The sequence below is a fragment of the Tursiops truncatus genome, chromosome 15 (assembly GCF_011762595.2).
Source record: "Tursiops truncatus isolate mTurTru1 chromosome 15, mTurTru1.mat.Y, whole genome shotgun sequence".
Classification (NCBI taxonomy): domain Eukaryota; kingdom Metazoa; phylum Chordata; class Mammalia; order Artiodactyla; family Delphinidae; genus Tursiops; species Tursiops truncatus.
In genome coordinates, this window is record NC_047048.1 from 81,144,752 (window position 1) to 81,164,139 (window position 19,388).

Consider the following 19,388-nt stretch of genomic DNA (forward strand, 5'->3'; position numbering starts at 1 on the left):
CTCTTCATATCCAACTAGGAAAGCGAGTGGAAACAAAAACCCATCAGTCACCCTGGAAACAGGAGACAGAAGCTGTTCTGTGGCTCCTGGAAAGCCTGGGGATGCCCCCAAACCTTTCTCAACCCATCCCACGGTGCTGAAGCCCCTGCTCCTCTCGGCAAGCCATTCTGGGACCTTTCCCGGCTTGGTGACAGACACCTCTACCGGTGCCTGACGAGGCCCTGGCAAGACCCTGCCATGTCAGGGCTTGGTTTTGTGGTGCCACCCAAAGGAAAGTGAAGTCGACGTGACTTCATGGAGGGCACAGCCCACCTGGGGAGGTGGAAGGGCAGGAGCGAAGACGCGGGTGCTCAGAGGTGGAGCAGTGAAACCCACCGGGGAAGAAAAGATCACGGTCTCTTTCTGATGGCTCATCCTCCACCCCTGCACCCTCACTTGTTCAAAATGGAAATGAATTTTCAAAGTGAGAGCCTCAAACCATTTGGAGTTTCTGGGCTGTGTGCTCCCAACTGTCTTAGGAATGGACCCTGTGGGGTATCTGGAGTCAGGGTGGTGCTTCTTCATGGCCACATACCCTCCACCCCCAGAGCCCAGTCTCTGCCCCCAAAGCAGGCTCTGGATTCCAGTGACCCAGCGGGGGACCCTAAGAGATGTCTGGGCCTTCCTGGGCCAAGGCTGGACCTGCTGGAGGTTTGCCAGCCAGGGACAAGGAAACTCACACAAATATTCAATTACCTCCACTTTCAAGGTCATGGTACCCACATGGGCCTGTTCGTTCCAACATCCCCAACCAGTGCCGGCAGCCCAGCCCCAGGGTGGAGGAACCCTCTTCTGAAGTCCTTCTCAAAAGGCAGAGTGCCAGGGTGTGACCGCTAGGGGACAGGACAAGTGGGTCATCGGGTCTAGTTCACCGCACTGTCACCACCGACTCCCATGAACGCAGAGCCGTGCACACGCCAGGCCACACTCCCCGAGAATCATCTTTGAATCCTCCCAACACCCCAGCACACCGGAGCTGCTGTCACCTAGACCTACAGATGGGCCAAGTGACAGTGAAAGGTGACACAGCCAGCAAGTCTGGGAGTGGGGCAGAGCTTCCATCCCTCTGGCCCTGGGTCACACTCTTAACCCACTTCAGCCCTCGGGAGAGAGAGGACCTGCGAGCAGGTGAGAAAAGAAGGAATTGTCAGTCCTTAAAATCCAGGAGTTTTACAACAAAACCTAGCTGTCCAGGTCCCTGAAACGGAGAGATCTGGCCTCACAGGGCCCACGTGACAACGGTGAGCCCAGTGGCAGTGGTCCCTCTAGGCAGGACTTCCGTCCGCCATTCTCTGCAGCTCCCCGCTCCGAAACAGAGGATACTGAGTTTGCCACCCTGAACCGTGCTCTGCTGGCCTCTGGAAGGCCCGGAGCAGTGGGGTGCATCCCCTCTGCTCCTCAGGCACACCAAGAGGAGGGGGCACGTGGCACCCAGCCCCACCCCTAGCCAAGCGTCTTCACGCGCACACATGCGGGCATGCACGCGACACCTTTTAAAAAGCACAGAATGTGTCCTCGGCCTTGATCTCCTCCTCAGCACGTGTGCCATACAGGAGCCCAAGGCTGGCAGGAGCACAGTCTCCGAGACTCGGTGCGCCAGAGCTCTTTCTCTTTGCGTGGGACCCCAGGTGCCAAGCTGCCTGCCAACTTCTCTCCGGGTGATGACACCTGGAGACAAGGCCACGCGGGCCCTCTGGCTTGGGCGCCCGCCCCGTGTCCTCCTCTCCAACACTTCCTTATGTTTTAACAATTGACCAAACCATGGACGTTTAAAAACCCTGAGACGAGGTGGGGCTGGTACGTGGAGGTGGTACCTGGGCACACCTGAGCTGGCCGCTCTGGGGTTACTGGGGCTCAAGTGCATCTCACCTTGTCCCGAAGTTAAGCAGCCCCCGCCATCCCGCCCCGCCAGCCTCCTCTCCAGGCAGCCTCACACACAGCTCCATCTCCCTTCCTCTCTTTCAAAGGGAGAGTGCATACATTTGCACAACTTATAGGGGACAAAGTATGTGTGTGTGCACTTTTTTCCTTTGTGTCTGTCTCACACGCCCAGAAGAAGCTGTAACCATTCCCAACCTCGAGAGAAGCTGGCCGCAAAGGTAGAAAGGGGTACAGCTGAGTGTGTGAGCCCGTACGTGTGCGTGTGTTGGCATGGGTGTGTGTGCACACGCGTGTGTGTGCCTGTGTCTGCGTGTGTGCACAAAAGCCATTAGTTATTCTGTGGCTTGACAAACACTAAGCTCACCCCTGCCCGCAGGACGTGCTGGGCGGGGTAGCTGGCTTAACCCAGACTTCCTGGGAAGCTGTGGCCAACGGCCTGACCTGAGATCCGGTCAAAACTCAGCCTCCTATGGCGCCTCAACCTAAAACCCGGACAGTCAGAAAACATATGGGTTAAAAGTCCCAGGTGAGAGGGTCCACGGGGGTAAAAGCTGGTGCCGGCTGGACGTCCACAGTTTAACCGGAAACCTGAAATATCAGCTTTCAAGGGTGCCCGAGTCTTTCCTCCTAAGGCGAAAACCGGAAATCTCCTCAAGAAGGAGCCCCAACCCTCCCTGCGCGGCACACGAGAGGCGCTCAATAAAGGCTACGTGGACGAGTGGCAGGTGTCACCTTGGGCGTTTACAGGGGCTGATTTTGGAAAGGAACCGAGGATCGTCTTCTCTCCACTGAGATCTGCCCTCCCGCCCCCTCCAGCCCCCTTGGAAAAACCAGTAAGTGATTAAAACGGTGGTTCTCAACCAGGGACAATGCGCCCCTCAGAGGGCATCTGGCAAAGGCTGGAGACATTTTTGGTTGTTGCCACTTGCTGGGGGGAGTACAACCCTATTCCTGACACCTAGAGGGTGGAGGCGGGGACGCTGCTGAACAGCCAGCACACAAGACAACCTTCCCTCCCAACAGGGACTTATCCGGCCCGGGCGTCCTAGTGCCAAGGGTGACATACCCTGGATTCCAGCGTTACACATGCACAGCCCATGTGCCACACAAGCCGCCAGAAAGTGGGCTTCCTGTGAGTTTCGGAGTCTCTAGTGCGTGGGGATATCTGTTTGGAATCGGAGGAGAGGTCGGGGAAGAGGAATCCGAGGCTCAATGGCTCCGGTTGCGCTAAAAAACCAAGCCACCACCATAGACACTGTCTGCAGAGGTGCAGGGCGCAGCCAGGGCAGGGGCACCTCCCAGGACCCTCCAGAAATGCTGCCACGAGAGCCAACAGCTGTCTGGCGCTACAACTCGCTCTGTCCAGAAGGCACAGTTAGCATCTGTCTGCCCCCAACGGCCTCAGGCAGAAGCTGGAGGAGAAAGACAGGGGGTAATTGCTAAGAGATGCAGCAGAACTGCAAAGAGGTCAAAGAATGCCAAGAAAAATGCAAATACGTGTGCCAAGAGGAATCCTTTCCTCAAAAGTTGCCACATCGAACTCGCTGGCTGTCATCTCCGGTGGGCTGTCACTTGAGCTGGTTGTTTTCCAGTCCAAGAACCCTGGCTCTTTTCCGAAATGGTGTATTTTTCCGTGGGGTGAGTTCTGAGAACAGCAAAGTCCCATCGGACAGCAGCCCACAGCCCTCGACCCTCAGGAAAGATGGGGGCCCCTGGAGAGTCTTGGCAGTGTCTTGTCAAAGCGAAGACCATCCCAGGTATCTGGCTCCCTCAGGGCCGACCCAGTTCCCGTTCTTCCAGGTGCAAAGGAGACGTTGCTGATTTCCTCCAGCCCCCAAGTTCAAGGTGGACCTACTCTGGGGCCCCTGTTCCATTTTCAAGATGGTGTGCGCGTTCCATGAGAAATAACCCTGGGTCTGAGTCTAGCATTGCTTGGGGACCTGGGACAAAGCTTTCCACCGCCACTTCCCCTCATCTATAAATCGAGGGTATGAACCCCGAGTTTGCCCGGGGTCCGCCCGGGTCTGATATTTGGGGCCGCTGAAGACCCACACCAAGGACCCAGCGCCATTCGAGGGGCAGGAAGCCATTTCCCGCACTGGTGCCCCCAGCCAGACTTTGGAGAGCAGAGGTCTCGTCTTGAAAGACGGTAGAGTTTTTTATTTCAACCATCATGGTCTCGTTTTTCAGATGAGGAAACTGAGGCCCAGGGGGCTTAACGGACCTACCAAGGGCAACCTCTTCTCTTTTAAAAGAGGAGCCACCCGGGCACTGCCCTGCAGACCAACTCCAAATCCAACTTTAACGTTCCAGTTGAACCCCCAGCTCAGATCATGAGAAAGGCACAGCGACCACTGCCCGTTTCTTTTCTCCCTTCAATTTTCCCTTCCCTCCTTCCTTCCTTATTTTTGTATAAAGAAACTCCAGGCCTTTAAAGCAGTCCTCATCAGACTGTTTCCGGGAAATCTGATTAGCACTCGCAACAAACTGTTATATTATACCTGCGCTCTAAAGACCGCTTCCCTCCCTGCCCTGGGCTTTCTTCCAGGAAGTAGAGGGCCGTGTGTAAAAAATACACTGAGCATGATGACTAATGGGCCACCTCAGGGCCAGCTGGAGCGGGCCAGGGTTCCAAGCACTAATAACCTCAAGGGTCCCATTCAGACGCTGAAGCACAGCGGTCAAAACAGGCATTGGACTTAACGGCCTCTCGGTGTCGCGGCCAAAATATTGTCAGGGCTGATCAGCCCAAGAAGGCACAGAAATAAAAATGAATTTTTTAAAAAGTCCTGAACACAAAGAAAGAAGAGCAGAATGTCCGGCCATGCTCAGCCCTCATCACGGATAAGTTCAACCTGACAGTGTGGACCGGGGTGCGGGGAGTTCCCCAAGGCAGTTTTATGGGAGGGGGAAAATGAGGCACGAGGAGTACTTGAGCACCAATCCACTTAGCACCAGAGAGACTCTCCAAACATGTGCGAACATATTTTAATAATATCCTCCTGCATTTCATTAGCCTCCCGAGTTCACAAAGGGCCTTTGGGAAGCAATCTGGTTTAATGCAACTCAATTCCGCAAACGCTGGCTCTGGGCAGGTTCTCCTGGCATCTCGCTCGCCTGGCAAGAGGCAGCTGCGGGGGGGCGGGGGGGGGAGGGGTGGTGGTGGTGGTGGTGGTGGTGGTGGTGGTGGTGGTGAGGGAGAGCAAGGCTTTCAATTCCAGGACTGGAGGGAGTGGGGACCGGCAGATGGAAGGACCCACCACGAACGCCAGCCAGCCTGCCCCAGCAGGGCCGGTCATGGGTTATTTTTACCCCTTGCGCCTCACTGTACAGGCTCAGGGGTCGAAAACTGTGGCAGCCGCCTGCGGAAACTGGCTTATGAGTCACCCAGTGACTGCCCTCGCTCGGTGGCGGCTGCCTCTGGACTCCTGGTCCCAGATGGAAGAAGGCTGGCCCCAGCAGGGAAGGGCTGTGTGCCACCCTCGCCTGGGGAGATTAGGGGAGACCAAGGGGACACTGAAGCTCAGAGACAAGAGGTCTCCAAAGGGTAGGTTAGAAGGCAGTCCCCTGGGGGTGCCAGTTAAATGCCCATCCACCCCAGTGTTCACCTGGGTGGGCTATGTGTGACGGACGTCCAGGCTTATTTGTCTCAACTTCTCCGAGCACAGGGCGAGTCAGCGCCAAGCTTCCAACACTCCCCTCCCCACCCTTGGTCCACCTCCCCCTTTCAGAGCAAGGCAGTCCCAAATACAGACAGCCCCAAACTTTGACTCATTTGTAACCACCGTCCCAGCCAGACTGAGCCAAGCTGTCCAGACAGAAGCTATTTATAGGTGCGTCGGGGACACAGACAATCACACAATGACACACACTCAGGATCCACGTTCGCCAGACCCGCCAGCGCTGAGCCCTGGATTCAGACACCTGGACGCAAATGGTCCCCAGACCCCCAGAGAGATGCACACACTCAAGAGAGGCACCCAGACCCGGACACAGAGAGACCCTGAGACCCACTCGGGCACACACACTCCTGGGGCAGCCCGCGAGCCAGACACACACACAGACACGACAGAGAGAGGGACGCCGAGACCTAGACCGAGACACCCAGACACGCACACTCCACAGACGTACGGAAACCCACTCACACAGACCGAGACCCACAGAGCCACGCACGCTCCAGACACACACCCGGAGCCCCAGGCACCGCGCAGGCCAGACAGTGTCTCACACGCCTGACACCCCCCTGCCCCCAATCCAAAGTTGATAAAGAGCCGGCCTAATTGCTCCATCGCGACTGCCCTTTAGGGAAATAAAATGGAAACTTCACGGATCCACCCGCCCCAGCCCTCCCGCGCCGGGCGCCCCGCCGCCCTCTGCGCAGCTCGGCCCCGGGTCCGAGTCCTGGCGGGCGGGGCGCGGGCAGCGGGGGCCGTGCCAGGCTCGCAGCGCCGCGGGACAAAGCCGGGACGGCCGCCAGCTGCCGCGAGCCGGGAGGGCGCGCCCCGGGCGCGGCGGGCGCAGCCGGGGCGCGGGGCGCACGGCCCGAGGGGGCGCGCACGGCCCAGGCCCCCGCCCGCATTTGCGCCTCGACTCGGGGTCCGAGCCTGACGGGGCCTCCGGGGAGGGGGGCGCGAGGTCACTCACTGATCTCCATGCTCTGGAACAAAGAGCGTTTGCAGTTGCACGTGCAGGAGACATTGGGCTGCCCGGCGGCGGCGGCGGCGGCGGTGCTGTTGACCCCCATCAAGCGGTGCATGGACGGCGCGGCGGCGCGGCGCGGGGCGCAGAGGGCTCGGGGGCGGCCGGGGGGGGCTCCGGCCGGCGCCCGGCGCTCGGGCCCCGCATGCAGGAGGCGCGCGGCGGGGAAGGCGCGCCCCGGCTCGCCGGGCTCGGGGCGCCGCCAAGTTCCCGGGGCGCCGCGGGACTCAGTGCTCGGGGCCGCGCTCCCCTGCGCCCCCCGGCTGCCCCTCCGCAGCCCCGGGGGCGTCGGCAGTGCCCGCGGGTGGCGTCCGGGAAATGGGCTGGCAGCCGGGTCGCGCGCTGCCGCCGGGGCTGAGCCTCCGCTGCTGGCTTCCCCCAGCCGAGCGCCTCCGCCGCCGCCGCCGCCGCCGCCTCCTCCTCATTCAAGTCCAAGGAGATCGGGTTTCGCTCCGAGACCGCGGTCGGAGGCAGGCAGACGGTCTGACGTCAGCGCTAGACGGGGCTGCCGGTTCCCACCGCGCGGGGGCCGGGGAGGGGGCGCGCGCTGCGCCAATCCCCGCCGAGGTTCCCCCGCACCCCTTCCCCGGGCCGCGGGGCGGGGTGACGGGGAAGGGGGCGGGCTCTTAAAGGGCCAGAGCAAGGCGGCCCGCGTAGACCCAGGACCCGCGCGGCGGAGGAAGGGCGCAGCGTCCCCTCCCCTACGGGGGTCCGTTAGGAAGCTCTGCCTGGCACAGACCAGGCCCGGGGCAGCGGGATTGTGTCCCAGCCATCGCGGGTGCGTTCCTCCCAACCCGGTCCCCGGGGTCCTTGACCGAGGCTCTCGGGGGGAAGCTTGTCCCCCACCCCCCCAGAGAAGCACGATGTCCCTGGGACTCGGGGCAGGGGAAATTAAGGGAAGGGGGGAGCCCTCCAGGTTACCCATTACCTGATTTCGCAGTAAGCTCCCCGACTCCAGATCTGCAGCCCCAGGAGGCCCCAAGCCCACTGCGCCCCCCGCGCACTTTAACCCGACCGAGAGGAGGTAGACTGGGGAAAACTGGAACTCGCGTAGGCACGCCCCGGACAGCTCCGAGAAACGCCCGGGAGCCCTTGTCATGTAAATACGTGTCCGGGACTCGTAACTTCCCAGCCGGCGGGGCCCGGAGCAAATCCACACCCAACGTCTGCTGCCCGAGGGGCCACCGGCTTGGGGCGGGGGGGCGGGGAAGGGGCACAGCTCGGGAGTTCTAAAGACGGGGGAGGAAGTGCGGGGGTGTACTTTTATTTCAAGTTTTAATTACAGAAGTGCTGCAAGAACACATTCTCCTGGAATTAAAAAGATATTAAAATATTACGTAAGAGGCCCCCCTCCCTGGCCCATCTCCACATCCTCTCAGCAATTCGGTGTGTCCTCTCCTAGACCCTGCCCGAAATCTCCATTTATTTAACAAGTACTTATTTACCACGCGCCAGAAACTTATCAACATGAACGCAATCTGACGCCTACTCTGAGGGGCAGGAATATTATTATCCCCATTTTACAGACACGGAAAATGGCCAGGGGGGTCACTTGCTTAGGGTCACACAATGGAGGAGTCTAAGCTGAACCCAGGTCAGCTCCCCACCCTGGCCCCCGCCCAAATATTTTTAGTTCTTTAAATACCCACAGATCCCTGTAATGCCTGGAGTTTTCCTAATGAGCGGAGAATACTTTTGCATTTGGGAGGGGTAGGTGTTAAAAGTTACTGGCATTTCCTTTTAATAGACTGGAACCAGAGCTGTATCTTGTAGAACTCACTGAATGGCAGCCCCAAAAGTGGTGAGGTCTCTTCCCCAAGGGGGCACAGTGATGCCTCTTGCTTTCTTAGGAGGGCAGGCCCAGAAACTTTTTCTAGAGGGTTCAAGCTCAGGAGTGATTGACTGGTGAGGGAGCCAAGCCCAGGGGCCAGGAAGGGGGGAAGCGCTCAGGGCCTACGGTGGAGGGCGCCCCTGCCATGGGCTGGACAGTCTCAGCCCCTACCTTAAGGAGGGGTCGATCTCACCAGCAGGTCCAAGGAAGGAACAGGGGAGGTCTGGCTGCAATTTGACCTCAGCAGTTTGGAGAAAAAGCTGGAGAGTCAGGAACACGCCTTGGGGAGTCCCTGAAATTGTTATCAGGGCCTGGGGATGACCTTGAATCCCACTCATTCCCCAAAGGAGACCACCAGCCTTGCCCCTCATTTCAGCCATTCCTTCATTCATTCAATCAACAGACTTTCACTGAGCTCTAGCTAGCCCTGAGTGCCAGGAATTCAGTGAGGCCAGGGGCAGCCCCTGCGCTCCTGAATTCTCTTGCAGCCGATCTGGCCTGTCTGGCAGCAAGAATCACACACCGTTGACTGTCTTGGAAATGAGGCAACATTTTACACAATTCAGGTTAAACTGCCACCAGGCAAAAATAACCAGTTAATTCAGTGGATTAAAAACAAACCCACTACACTGACCTCTGGTTCATCTGTCTGGAGCAACGGCACTGGTCACATTTAATGAGCACCTATAATGTGACCCCACTGTCTTGATGGTGACACCTGGGACTAGTTAGTGGTCTCCGTCCTGGCTCCAAAGCTAGTTCTGCCTGGAGGCCTAATGCAGGGTCTCAGGATGGCGGTGGCAACGGCACCTCCAAGGACGAGTGGGACACAGTCATGTGACCTTGCTGAGTATCTTCACTTCTCTGACCTCAGTTTCGTCCTCTTCAAAGTGGGGATGCTAAAGGTGGCTTTGCCTGGGGTGATTGTGAGGGGGTGAGGGGGGCAGTGCCTTGGAAGGGCATAAGAAGAGGGCTGAATATATATTAGCAGTTTTGCTATTTAATCCTCATGGAACCCCGGCCGGGGAGGCTCTGGCCTTATGTTGTTTTCACTTTTGCAGACGAGAATATTGACAGTTGGAAAGCCTTCCCACAATGACAGGGCCCCTGGCTGAGTGGGTAGCAGGAAAGGACAAAGATGCTTTGGAAGAAGCATACACTTGACTACCCACACTCATGGGAGGCTTCACGTGTGCCTAGGGCTGCCAGATGAATGTGAATGTCAGATAAACCATGAACAATTTTTAGCATAAGTGTATCTTGTGCAGGATTTGAGACATACTTATACTGGAAATTTATGTGCTGCTTACCTGAAATTTAATTTTAACTTGATGTCTTGTGTTTTTATTTGCTAAATCTGGCAACCCTTTGTGTGCCAGGCATGACCCTATGTGGTGCCGGGAGCTCAGTGATCGGGGGACAGAGTGCGCTCTCAGGCTGGGCACGGGAAGAGGTGATGTGGACTGAGATGGGAGAGCTCACTCTGTTGGCAGTGCGGGTACTGGGAGGTGGCCCACCTCTGCTGGGCCAGCCTGAGTCCGTGGGAAGGAGACCGAAAGTCAGGGAAAGACATTTCCTTCCTTCGCTCAGTAAATGTTGTGCCTCTATTCAGTGCCAGGCTCTCTGCTGGGTACTAGACACAGGGCAGCCACCAAAACAAACTCCCTACCCTCCTGTGACATCGTGGGAGTCAGGAGAGACTAGAGACAGGCCCGAAAACCCGTAGCTAAACTCGGTTACTTCAGACACGGTAATGATGGGCTAGAGGCTGGGCTGCCGATCGGGGCAGCCCACTCCGAGGAGGTGGTGTTTCATTCAACTCATGTGTACCGAGCACCTTCCTACGGCCCTCCTGGGGCTCGGATTCTTGCGGGTGAGACAGACAGCAGATGCGTAAACATGTAAGTCCAAGCGATGGTTTCAGAGGGACAAGAGTTGGAAAGAAACAAAGGAACCCGGCCTGGATGCAGCTGGAGCCCAAGGGGTCAGGTGGCCCCTCTGGGGAGGTGGGACAGCAGGGAGGGAGCCCCAGGCTGGGGGCAGCACATGGCCAGGCCAGAGCCCTTGGTGGAAGAGGAACTAAAGGAAATCTGGGACTTGGAATACATTTCCCAACCCGGTTACAGGTCGTGGGATTGTGAAATGGGTGTGTGTCCCCAGACAACCGTTGGCACACGCCTTTCTGGGCCTCCAGACAGCACATGCGGCTGTCTGCCCCTAGCAGGGGTTGGATCTCCCACAGGGGGATCTTTAGATAGAAACGTTGAGGTCCAGCCCCGTAAGGAGGCCTCGCCCCTGCCAGTACCTGCCGTCTGGGCTGCACTGTTGGCCGGCTTCACGGGTGTGCAGCCCAGGCAGATGCCAAGGCCCCGGGCTCCGAAGGGCCCCTTGCTTGGTTTGAGGTTCTATTGTCACCACCTTGAAGTTCTTCATAATTAATAGTTTTTGAACAATGGGCCCTGCGAGTCCTGCAGACGGTCCCACTCAGGTGCCAGGCCCTCGTCGGCGGCCCTGCAGGGACCAGGGAAACAAGCGTGGGTTTGGGTCGTGGTCGAGGGTGGCCGGCCGTGTCCTGACTGTGCTCGCTGGGGCCTGCTTTGACAGCGGCCAGTGGGGACAAAGCAGACCCCGGCCTGTGAGGTCCAGCCCTGCCCCCTCACCTCATGCCATCCCCAGGCCTGCGGGACAGAGCTGCCTTTTCAGAAACAGTCTCTGGTGGCCTGAAGTGGTTTAACCACTTCTTCTCCCGCCTCGCCACTTTTGGAAACCCCTTCCGCTGAGTCACTTTTTCCCTCAGCTCCTCCAGCCCCCAGTGCTACTGGTGCTTTCATGGGCCTATCGATCTTCCCAAGTCAGCATCTTTGGACTTTGTGTTTTTATTATTATTCTTGTCTTGTTTTGCTTTTAAGCACTAGTAAGAGCTAATGTTTATCGGACACTGCCTGTGTGCCAGGCCCTGTTCTAGCCTCTTCGTATTTGTACATTTCATCATTCAACAACTGTGCATCGGGATCCTATAGGGAGCCAGGGCTCAGCTCGCTGGATCCCCACGTCAGCCCTGTGAAGCATTTCCATTGGACGGATGGGGCCGCTGAGGGTCTGGAGCCCATGAACGAGGTGGAGCAGGCTGTGAAGGCAGAGCCCCAGAGCCCGTGGGCTGACCTCAGCAAACGGTGTTTCTGCTCCCCTGCGCCATCCTCGCTGTCTCTGCCTAGGTCCGCCTTGCCTTTCCCGCTGGTCCTGCGCTCCACAGAGGCTTCCCCAGCTCCACCATTTGCCCCACTGCTTGGTGATTTCTGTCTGTAAAACCTCGCCTTCGAAGACCAAGAGCAGCTGACCTCTGCAGGGGCACCTCCGGGCGCCCCGTAGATGACCCCGGCAGGCTGCCTCACCTCGTGGAAGCCACATCTCCTCTACTCCTCAGCGGGGCAGGAACAGGATTTCATGGGGTGGGGAGGGGAGAGCGTTTCAAGGCCTCAACACAGTGACCAGCAGCATGAGACACGTGTCTGCGTGTTCACCGTCTGTCTCCACTTGAGTGGTAACCCCACGGGGGCAGGACAGTCTGGCTCGTCCCTCATGCACCCCTGGCGAGTGCACTGAGCAGGGCCTGGCATGCAGCGGGCACTTGGCAAACCCCCGTGGAGTAAATGAGTGGCGCTCGCACACGCACACAGATAAGCCACACTTGGGGCCACCTTCCTGCCTGGCCGACAGTCCTGTCTTCCTGGCTGGCTCACTCGCTCCACTTCCGGTCTCCATGTGCTCTCCTAATGACCAGCTTCTAAGTGTCCAGAAGCCAGAGACCTGGGCAGTGCCTACTAAGAACAAGTGCTTGCCTCGTACCAGAACCAGATCCAGAAGTCGTACCATAAAGATGCGAGGAGTGTGTGTGTGTGTGTGTGCATATACGTGTTGCACGTGTGTGGGCTGTATCCTGAGACACACTCGTGCTGTGGGGAGGGGTGTGTGTGTGTGTTTTGCTGGTTGTGTTGTGCGTGTTTAGGTGCTGATGCGGGAGCTTAGCTCCTGGACGGATGTCACATGGTTGAGCTCTCCAGCGACCAGCAAAGGAGCCCTGCTAAACTGGTCACAGATGCCACCGGGGAGTCACCTCCTTCTCTCCTGTGTAGTTTCTCATTTCCATCAGGGAACTGGTTTCTACAGAGAAGACAGGGCTTTGAGACCAAGGCAGGGAGATGAGGGGTGGGCCGAAGGAAAGGACGGAAGGAAACATTTCAGCTAAATCCTGTCTTCTGACAGATGGGTAAACTGAGGCCCAGGCAGGGACATGACTTGGCCAAGGTCAAGCTGCTGGAGAAGGGCCAAGCTGAGCCAGCACCCTGCTCCTGACTCCCGGCGCAGGCCCTGCGGGGTCTTTGGTTACCTTATGTAGCTTAGGATACAGACTTTCCTGCCACAGGCTGAGCCTGAGAGGGGTTTGGAAGATTCCAGATGTTCAGCTCATGTCTAAAACATGTCCAGAAAGAACTGTTTGTCATTGAAGCTGATTTCATGGACCAGAAATACTGGGGCAGAAATGTTCTGTGTCTCTGTTCTCATGAACGATACATTTTACTGTTGTCAGAAGTGAGTAATAATGTAAACCTGTGATACTTGGTGGCATAAAAGACACTTGTGCCAGGCTGGGCAGTGGCACTCTGCTGCTGGGATTAGGGGGGCTGGTGAAGAAGGAGGTGGGTATGAGGGTACAGGCCAGGCTAGTCGCAGAGGGTGCAGGGAGGGCTGCGTCCACCTGGCTGGGTTGGGCCAGCAACGGGCACCATACCTGGCACACAGAGACTGTTCCACACTGCAGCCGTGGCAAGCCAGGCTCTGCCTTTGTAGAGTTTACTCTCTGGGGGCTCAGTCATTCAGTGATTCATTTCCCAAACGCTGAATTCTGCATGCCAAAACCTGGGGTCACACAAGTATAGGCCACCACTTCTAACTGCATGGCCTTGATTGGGAAAGTTACTTAATGACTCCAGGCCTCAGTTTCATCATCTTTAAAATGGAGATCATCAAGGAACTTAGAGTGCTATTGGGAGGATTAAATAAGAAAACTCCTGTAAGGCAGGTAGCATAGGGCCTGGCTAGGAAGAAGCTCTTGAAAAAATTTCATTATTGTTATTACTGCATGCTCTGTGCTGCAGGAGCTCCCTGTTCCATACAAAACACAAATGAACCCTAGAAATCCCCTCCTTCCCTTTGGAGAAGTTAGCCCAAATTGTAATTTTCAAATAAATTTGTGAGTTGCTTCGTTCAGTGTCTCTTGCTGGACTGTGCCCTGCGTGTCCCGTGTTTGGTCCCAGGAACAGATGCTCAGATATCCCCAGGGCCTCCAGAATGCCAGACAGGAACTGTTGGAGTCCAGAGGAATGGGGCATCATGGTACCCCAACAGTCCCCCTCCCCCCAGGGGTGTGGCACCCAGCATATGCTCTATGCCTTCTGTCTGCAGTCCCTGTGCCAGAGCTGGAGGTACAACCTCTTCCTCTCTGCACAGAGAGCCCTGGGCTCAGATAAGGGGTTTGGGAACACAGAGCTGGCTTCAGAGGTGATGAAACTGGCGCAGCATTTTTGAAAGAGCCGTGGGCTACACATGTCTCGTTCTTTGCTGTATCCACAGCTCCGAGCAGCGACTGGCAGGTATAATTGCTCAGTATGTACCTGCTGAATGAATGAATGCAAGACAATTTTGCAATGTGCCTTAAAGGACGAGTGTCCTCACCCTCTGGTTCCATTTCTACAACATATTTTAAGGAAATAATCAGAGAACTGATTTTTAAGGACAAGGATATTTATTTTCATTTGGAAAAGCAAAATTCAATGAAATTAAGAAAAATATAGGGGATTGCTTGAATAAAGATCAAAGATAATGCAACTGTTTAAAAACATGTTTTCAAAGATTATTTGACGATACAGAGAGAAGTCCTTCATGAAGTAAATTTTAAAATAGGCTTCAGAACCGATCCGAATTTTGTACAAATAAAATTATATTATTAGAAAAAAAAAATGAAATGATAACTGCCAAAATGTTAACAGTGGTTAGTTTTGTGTAATGGATTAAATGAAACTTATATTTCTCTTACACTGTTTGTTGTAGCTTTTACAATGAACGTTAATAAAAAAAAAAAAATTAAAGGCTACTTAAAGGTGTCTCTGAAGCAACTCGCGCGTCTTCTCCCCTGCGGCTCCTTTAACTCCAGTCAAGACGCGGAAGAGGCGGGGGTGCCAGACACCACTGACGTCAGAAGCAGCCCAAAATGACACAGCGGACGAGCCAATCCCAAGTTTGCATTCTGGGAGCAGCCATTCGATTGGACACAAGTGCGGGCGTCTTCGCCCAATGGCAGAAGAGGGGCAGGAGCCCGGCGGCAGCGTGGGTTTTAAATCCACATGGTGGCGGAAGGGCGGGGCGGCAGTGGCGGCGGCGCCTTTGGGGAGAGAGTCATCTGCCCTGGAGGGTGTGCGTGGGTGCCATCCTCCACGCCTCCTGCGTCCTGGGCCAGGTGATCAGCCTCACCGCACCTGTTTGTATCAGCAGGTACCGTATAGGGTCTTGTGAGTATCCAGTGGCATTCGTTCATCGGACAGATGTTTGCTCGCCTCTACTGTGTGCCAAGCAGGGCCTGGTGGGATAAGGTAGAACCCAGGAGAGATACCCTGAGAATCCACGCTCCTGTGTAACGACCAGCAAGTGTCTTACCGTTACCTCCACCCTGCTGTGCTCTCTAGCGCTAACTCAGTACCTCTCCCAAGATGTGAGCTTCCCAGGGGAGTAAGTGACGGGGATACCGTGTGCCTTGTGAAGGGTCTGCCCCATAGTTCATGTTCAACATGTACTTGTGGAATAATTATTTCAAAGACCGATTTTTAGCGCAGGGCTTGCCAGGTAGTAGATTTGATAAATGGTAGCTGTGCAATAAAGAACAATAGCTAGTATTGATTAAACGCCTATCGTGTGCAAGGCGCTCTGGGCACTTGCCATGTATTACCTCATTTAATAGTCACAAGATTCAAGTTTTCCCTAATTTAAGAGTTACAACAAGCAGGTTAAGTACCATTATTATTCCCATTTCACAGATGTGGAAACCGAGGCAGAGGGAGGCCAGGTAACTTTTCCAAGATCCTGTAGCTAGGAGGCGGTGGGGTTAGATTCAAGAGGCCTTGGTCTTAACCACTGCCTTATCCCAATATTTATCCAGTACTTGTTTTTCTTTTCTAAGAAAATTCTCGTAAATCAGCCCTGTGCTCCTGGGAATTCAGAGAAAAGGGAGGAATCAGGTGGGTGTGGCACAGCCAGGTGAGCTGGAGTCCTGCCACCCACCACATTGCCCAGCTCTGCTGGGTAGCAGAGGTCAAAGAGGGGTGAACAGAGAGGCTGCCACTGGGGCGCGCCAGGCCCTGTGCTGGGCTGGGCCAGCGGTACATTGATGGGCATGACAGATCCATCCCTGCCCTCATGGGGCTGGCAGTCTAAACCAGCAACCACTAACTGGTGACCTGTGGGCAGCCTGCGGAAGTGTTTTAGGTTCTGCCTGCCTAATGTTTGCAATTTTTCTAAGCTTTTTAGCATATGTCGCCACAGTCCCCACCCCTCCCTGTTGTATCACACATGCCTACCTTTACTCAAGGGTCCCTGCCAGCGCCTGAGTGTCTCTGTCCCCTGGTTTAACCATGAAGGAAGCCCCCAGGTGGGGCCAGGCACCTGAAGACCAGCCTCCTCAGGGGTGGCACTCAGGTGAGGCTCTGGCATTCTTTACCTTGCCCCCTGTCTGCATTTAAAATCCCGGAATCTCCACCTTGAGCCCTGGAGTCCTGCACCTCCCAAAGCTGAAAGCCCCTCCACTGGCCCCTGATGTGACGTGCAGCCCTCACTGGAATATCTGAAAACTCTGGTGGTGGATGCCAACTCTGACTCATTTAAACCTGGGTTCAAATCCCAGCTTTACTGCTAAGCAGCTGAGTGACGCTCGACCATAAAAACTTGCTTCCATTTCCTCCTCTGCAGAATGGGGATAACAATCGTCCCTCCTCTCAGGGTTATTGTGAAGCGTTAGATGATGCAGGGAAGATGCTTGTCACACAGCAGGCACTCATCAAACGGGCTGCTGATCTTTCTTTGGGAGGCACTGTCACCGGCAGGAAGTTCTTCCTTACATCAAGCTGAGGTCCAGTTGCTCTATAACTTCCATAACTTCATGCTCTTGCCACCAAAAATGTGCTTCTGTTTCCATAGAATAACCCTTCAGAAATTGAGGACCCAGCTACACATCACGGCTTCCCATTCAAGACCGGCTGCATAATTTGTGGAGCCCAGTGCAAGCTAAAAATGTAGGGCTCCTGGTTCAAAAATTAGTAAGAATGTCGAGGTGGTGACGGCAGAGTTCAGAGCCCCTTCTGAGGGCAGAGTCCCATGTGACTGCCCATGTCACACCCCATGGATGGGCCCTGCTCCCATGGGTGGTCTTTGGCCCTGTAATGTCCTCCAGATCCGCATGTTGCTGGAAGAGGTCTGCCTGGACCAGGACGGAATGAGGAGGGTTTCCAGCTGGGCCCAGGGAAAGGCACCGGCTGGCATGGTCTACACCTCCTCGGGAGTCCTGGTTCACAGATCCTACCCTGCCACCTGCCCTACAGCCGCTGGCGCTCTCCGCACTCGACTTTTTGTCTGTCTTTGTGAACATATATCTAGAGTAAAGTGCACAGATCCAAAATCTATAGCTGGATGACGTTTTATGTTGTATACACCTATGTAACCACCACCCACCAGTCTAGAAAGTTCCCTCCAGTCCCTTCCCGGTTACTACCCACCACACCCAGTTGCAGGTAGCCATCATTCTACCTTGTTTCACCGCGGATTCGCTTCTCCTGTTCTTGAACGTTATATAAACAGGATCCTACAGTACGTGCTGTTTGTGTCTGGCCTCTTCACTCACTGTTAACTCTGGGAGCCTCATCCTCGTCGCTCTACCCGTGGTTTGCTCCTTTGCGTTGCTCTGCAGCAGTCCTGGTGCACCGTGATTCTCCTGTGGGTCCTCCGGTTCATTTTGGTTGTTTGCAGCTGTTGGCCGTCGCAGGCAGGGCTGCCGCGGGCATTCTGGAACCATCTCGGCGTGCTCGCCGTGCATGTGCACTCGTTATCCTGGGGTCACTGCCAGGGGTGGGGCTTTGGGGCAGAGGTCGGCCTGTGTTTGGCTTTAGCGGATATTTCCAGAGTCTCCAGAGGCGGTGGTACCAGCGTGCACTGCTGCCAGCAGTCACGTGAGCCTTGCTGGTGTTCCACAGCCTCGCCAACACTCACCATCGCCACTGTTTTCATTGCAGCTATGCTGGTGATGTCACTCTTGACCCTTGGAACTGACCTAAGGAAGCCGAGTGCCGCGACTCACACTTGCTGTTCCTTCCTGACCGCTGGCGAACCCTGGACTTTCACACACCAGCCCTGGAGCTCCCCCTCCCCCTTGGGGTCACTTGCAAATTTCACAAGCATGGACTTCATCTAAGTGAGTGATGAAACTCTGAACAGGACAGACCGCAGAGCAGGGAGAGCCGCAGCTTCCTCCTGGACACTTCTCTCCCCAGCTGGGTCTCGAGTCTTTGATCTCTCCCGACGTGATCATCGTGCACTTCAGTTTCCACACCTTGAGCAGGAAGGTATCCGATCTTTTTAAAGTCACACAATCTATTTAAGAACATCTTTGGAAGAGAGAAGAGGGGGCAGAACAGATGTTAAATGTACACAGTGATTGTAGGTTGCAGCCAAATGTATGAATGATTAAAATATGCAAAAGGATGCATCTCAGAAACACAACAATAATAATAACGCCCAGTCCTTATAGCACATTCACTATGGGAGGCCCTGTGCTGGGGGCCTGGAGCATCTCAATGTGAACTTCCCAGGGAGGTTGATTTTATTTTTTTTAATTTTTATATTTTAAATTAAAAAAATTTTTATTGGAGTATAGTTGATTTACAATGTTGTGTTAGTTTCTGCTGTACAGCAAAGGGAATCAGTTATACATATACATATATCAACTCTGTTTTTAGACTCTTTCCCCATATAGGCCATTACAGAGTACTGAGTAGAGTTTCCTGTGCTATATAGTAGTTCCTTATTAGTTATCTATTTTATATATAGTAGTATGTACATGTCAGTCCCCATTCCGGGCAGGTTGATTTTATCACCCCATTTTACGGATAGGAACACTGAGGCTTGGAAGTTGTAGCTTGCCTGTGGTTCCACAGCTGGTGAAGGATGGATTTGGACCCGAGTCCATCTGTCCCCAGAGCCTCAGCTGTGGACCCTCCTCCCATACTGCTCCAGAGAAGACCTTCCTAAACGCTGGCTGGGTTCTGATAGACCCCAGTCAACAGCAGGCATTGGGAACTGGCCACCCACTGGATGTGTCTTGCTTGATCTACAGAGCACTTTAAATTTTTTAAATTAGTTGCTTACTTAATGAGGAAATTTCACCTTAACAAATCTGGATTTCTGGCTGTTCCTGATAAACCAATCGATCAGACCCTACGGGGTGAGAGCTGAGCAGGTGCTGTGTCCTGGGGGTGAGGACCTCAGGCCGAGCTTGCCTCATTTTCCCCACTCCCCGCTTTTGCAGCCTGGCCTGAGAGCATCACCACAGCCTGCCTGTCGGGTCTGCTGATGGAAAATGGAAGTGACCTTTATTCCGAGGGGACCTTTGCCAGAGCCTGCGCATCGCTTCCTTTTCTGGGCCTTTGAGGCAGGGCCTCTCACAGATCTGTTCTAGAATGTGACTGGGGGGGATTCCAGGACGGTCATTTGATTAGGAAAGCCAGCCATGTACCTTGTTGAAAATCATGTCACTTGACCATCCACTCTTTGCAGATGTGATGAAAGTAAGGATCTTGAGATGGGGCAGTTAGCCGGGGTTATTCAGGTGGGCCCAAGGCAA

General features: G+C 55.1%; 1 protein-coding gene and 1 long non-coding RNA gene across 3 annotated transcripts in view; one reads left to right on the top strand and one right to left on the bottom strand.

The window, feature by feature from the left end:
• The window catches only part of PMEPA1 (prostate transmembrane protein, androgen induced 1), a 58,653-nt gene extending 50,986 nt beyond the window's left edge, over positions 1–7,667 (bottom strand). The window contains exon 1 of one of the 2 annotated variants that reach the window (XM_073793132.1): positions 7,547–7,667. Coding sequence is in view for 1 of the 2 variants with exons in the window: in XM_033839178.2 (XP_033695069.1) it covers positions 6,565–6,676 (112 nt within the window). In the remaining variant the exon portion in view is untranslated. Of the gene's footprint in view, positions 1–6,564; positions 7,230–7,546 lie in introns of those variants that run through there. The other variant, XM_033839178.2, reaches the window with a different exon arrangement.
• A 7,005-nt stretch (positions 7,668–14,672) lies between these two features.
• On the top strand, positions 14,673–18,416 carry LOC117308153 (uncharacterized). Its single transcript, XR_004522103.2, has 2 exons — positions 14,673–14,998; positions 17,782–18,416. It is a non-coding gene; the product is annotated as an uncharacterized lncRNA (long non-coding RNA).
• The last annotated feature ends 972 nt before the right edge of the window (positions 18,417–19,388 follow it).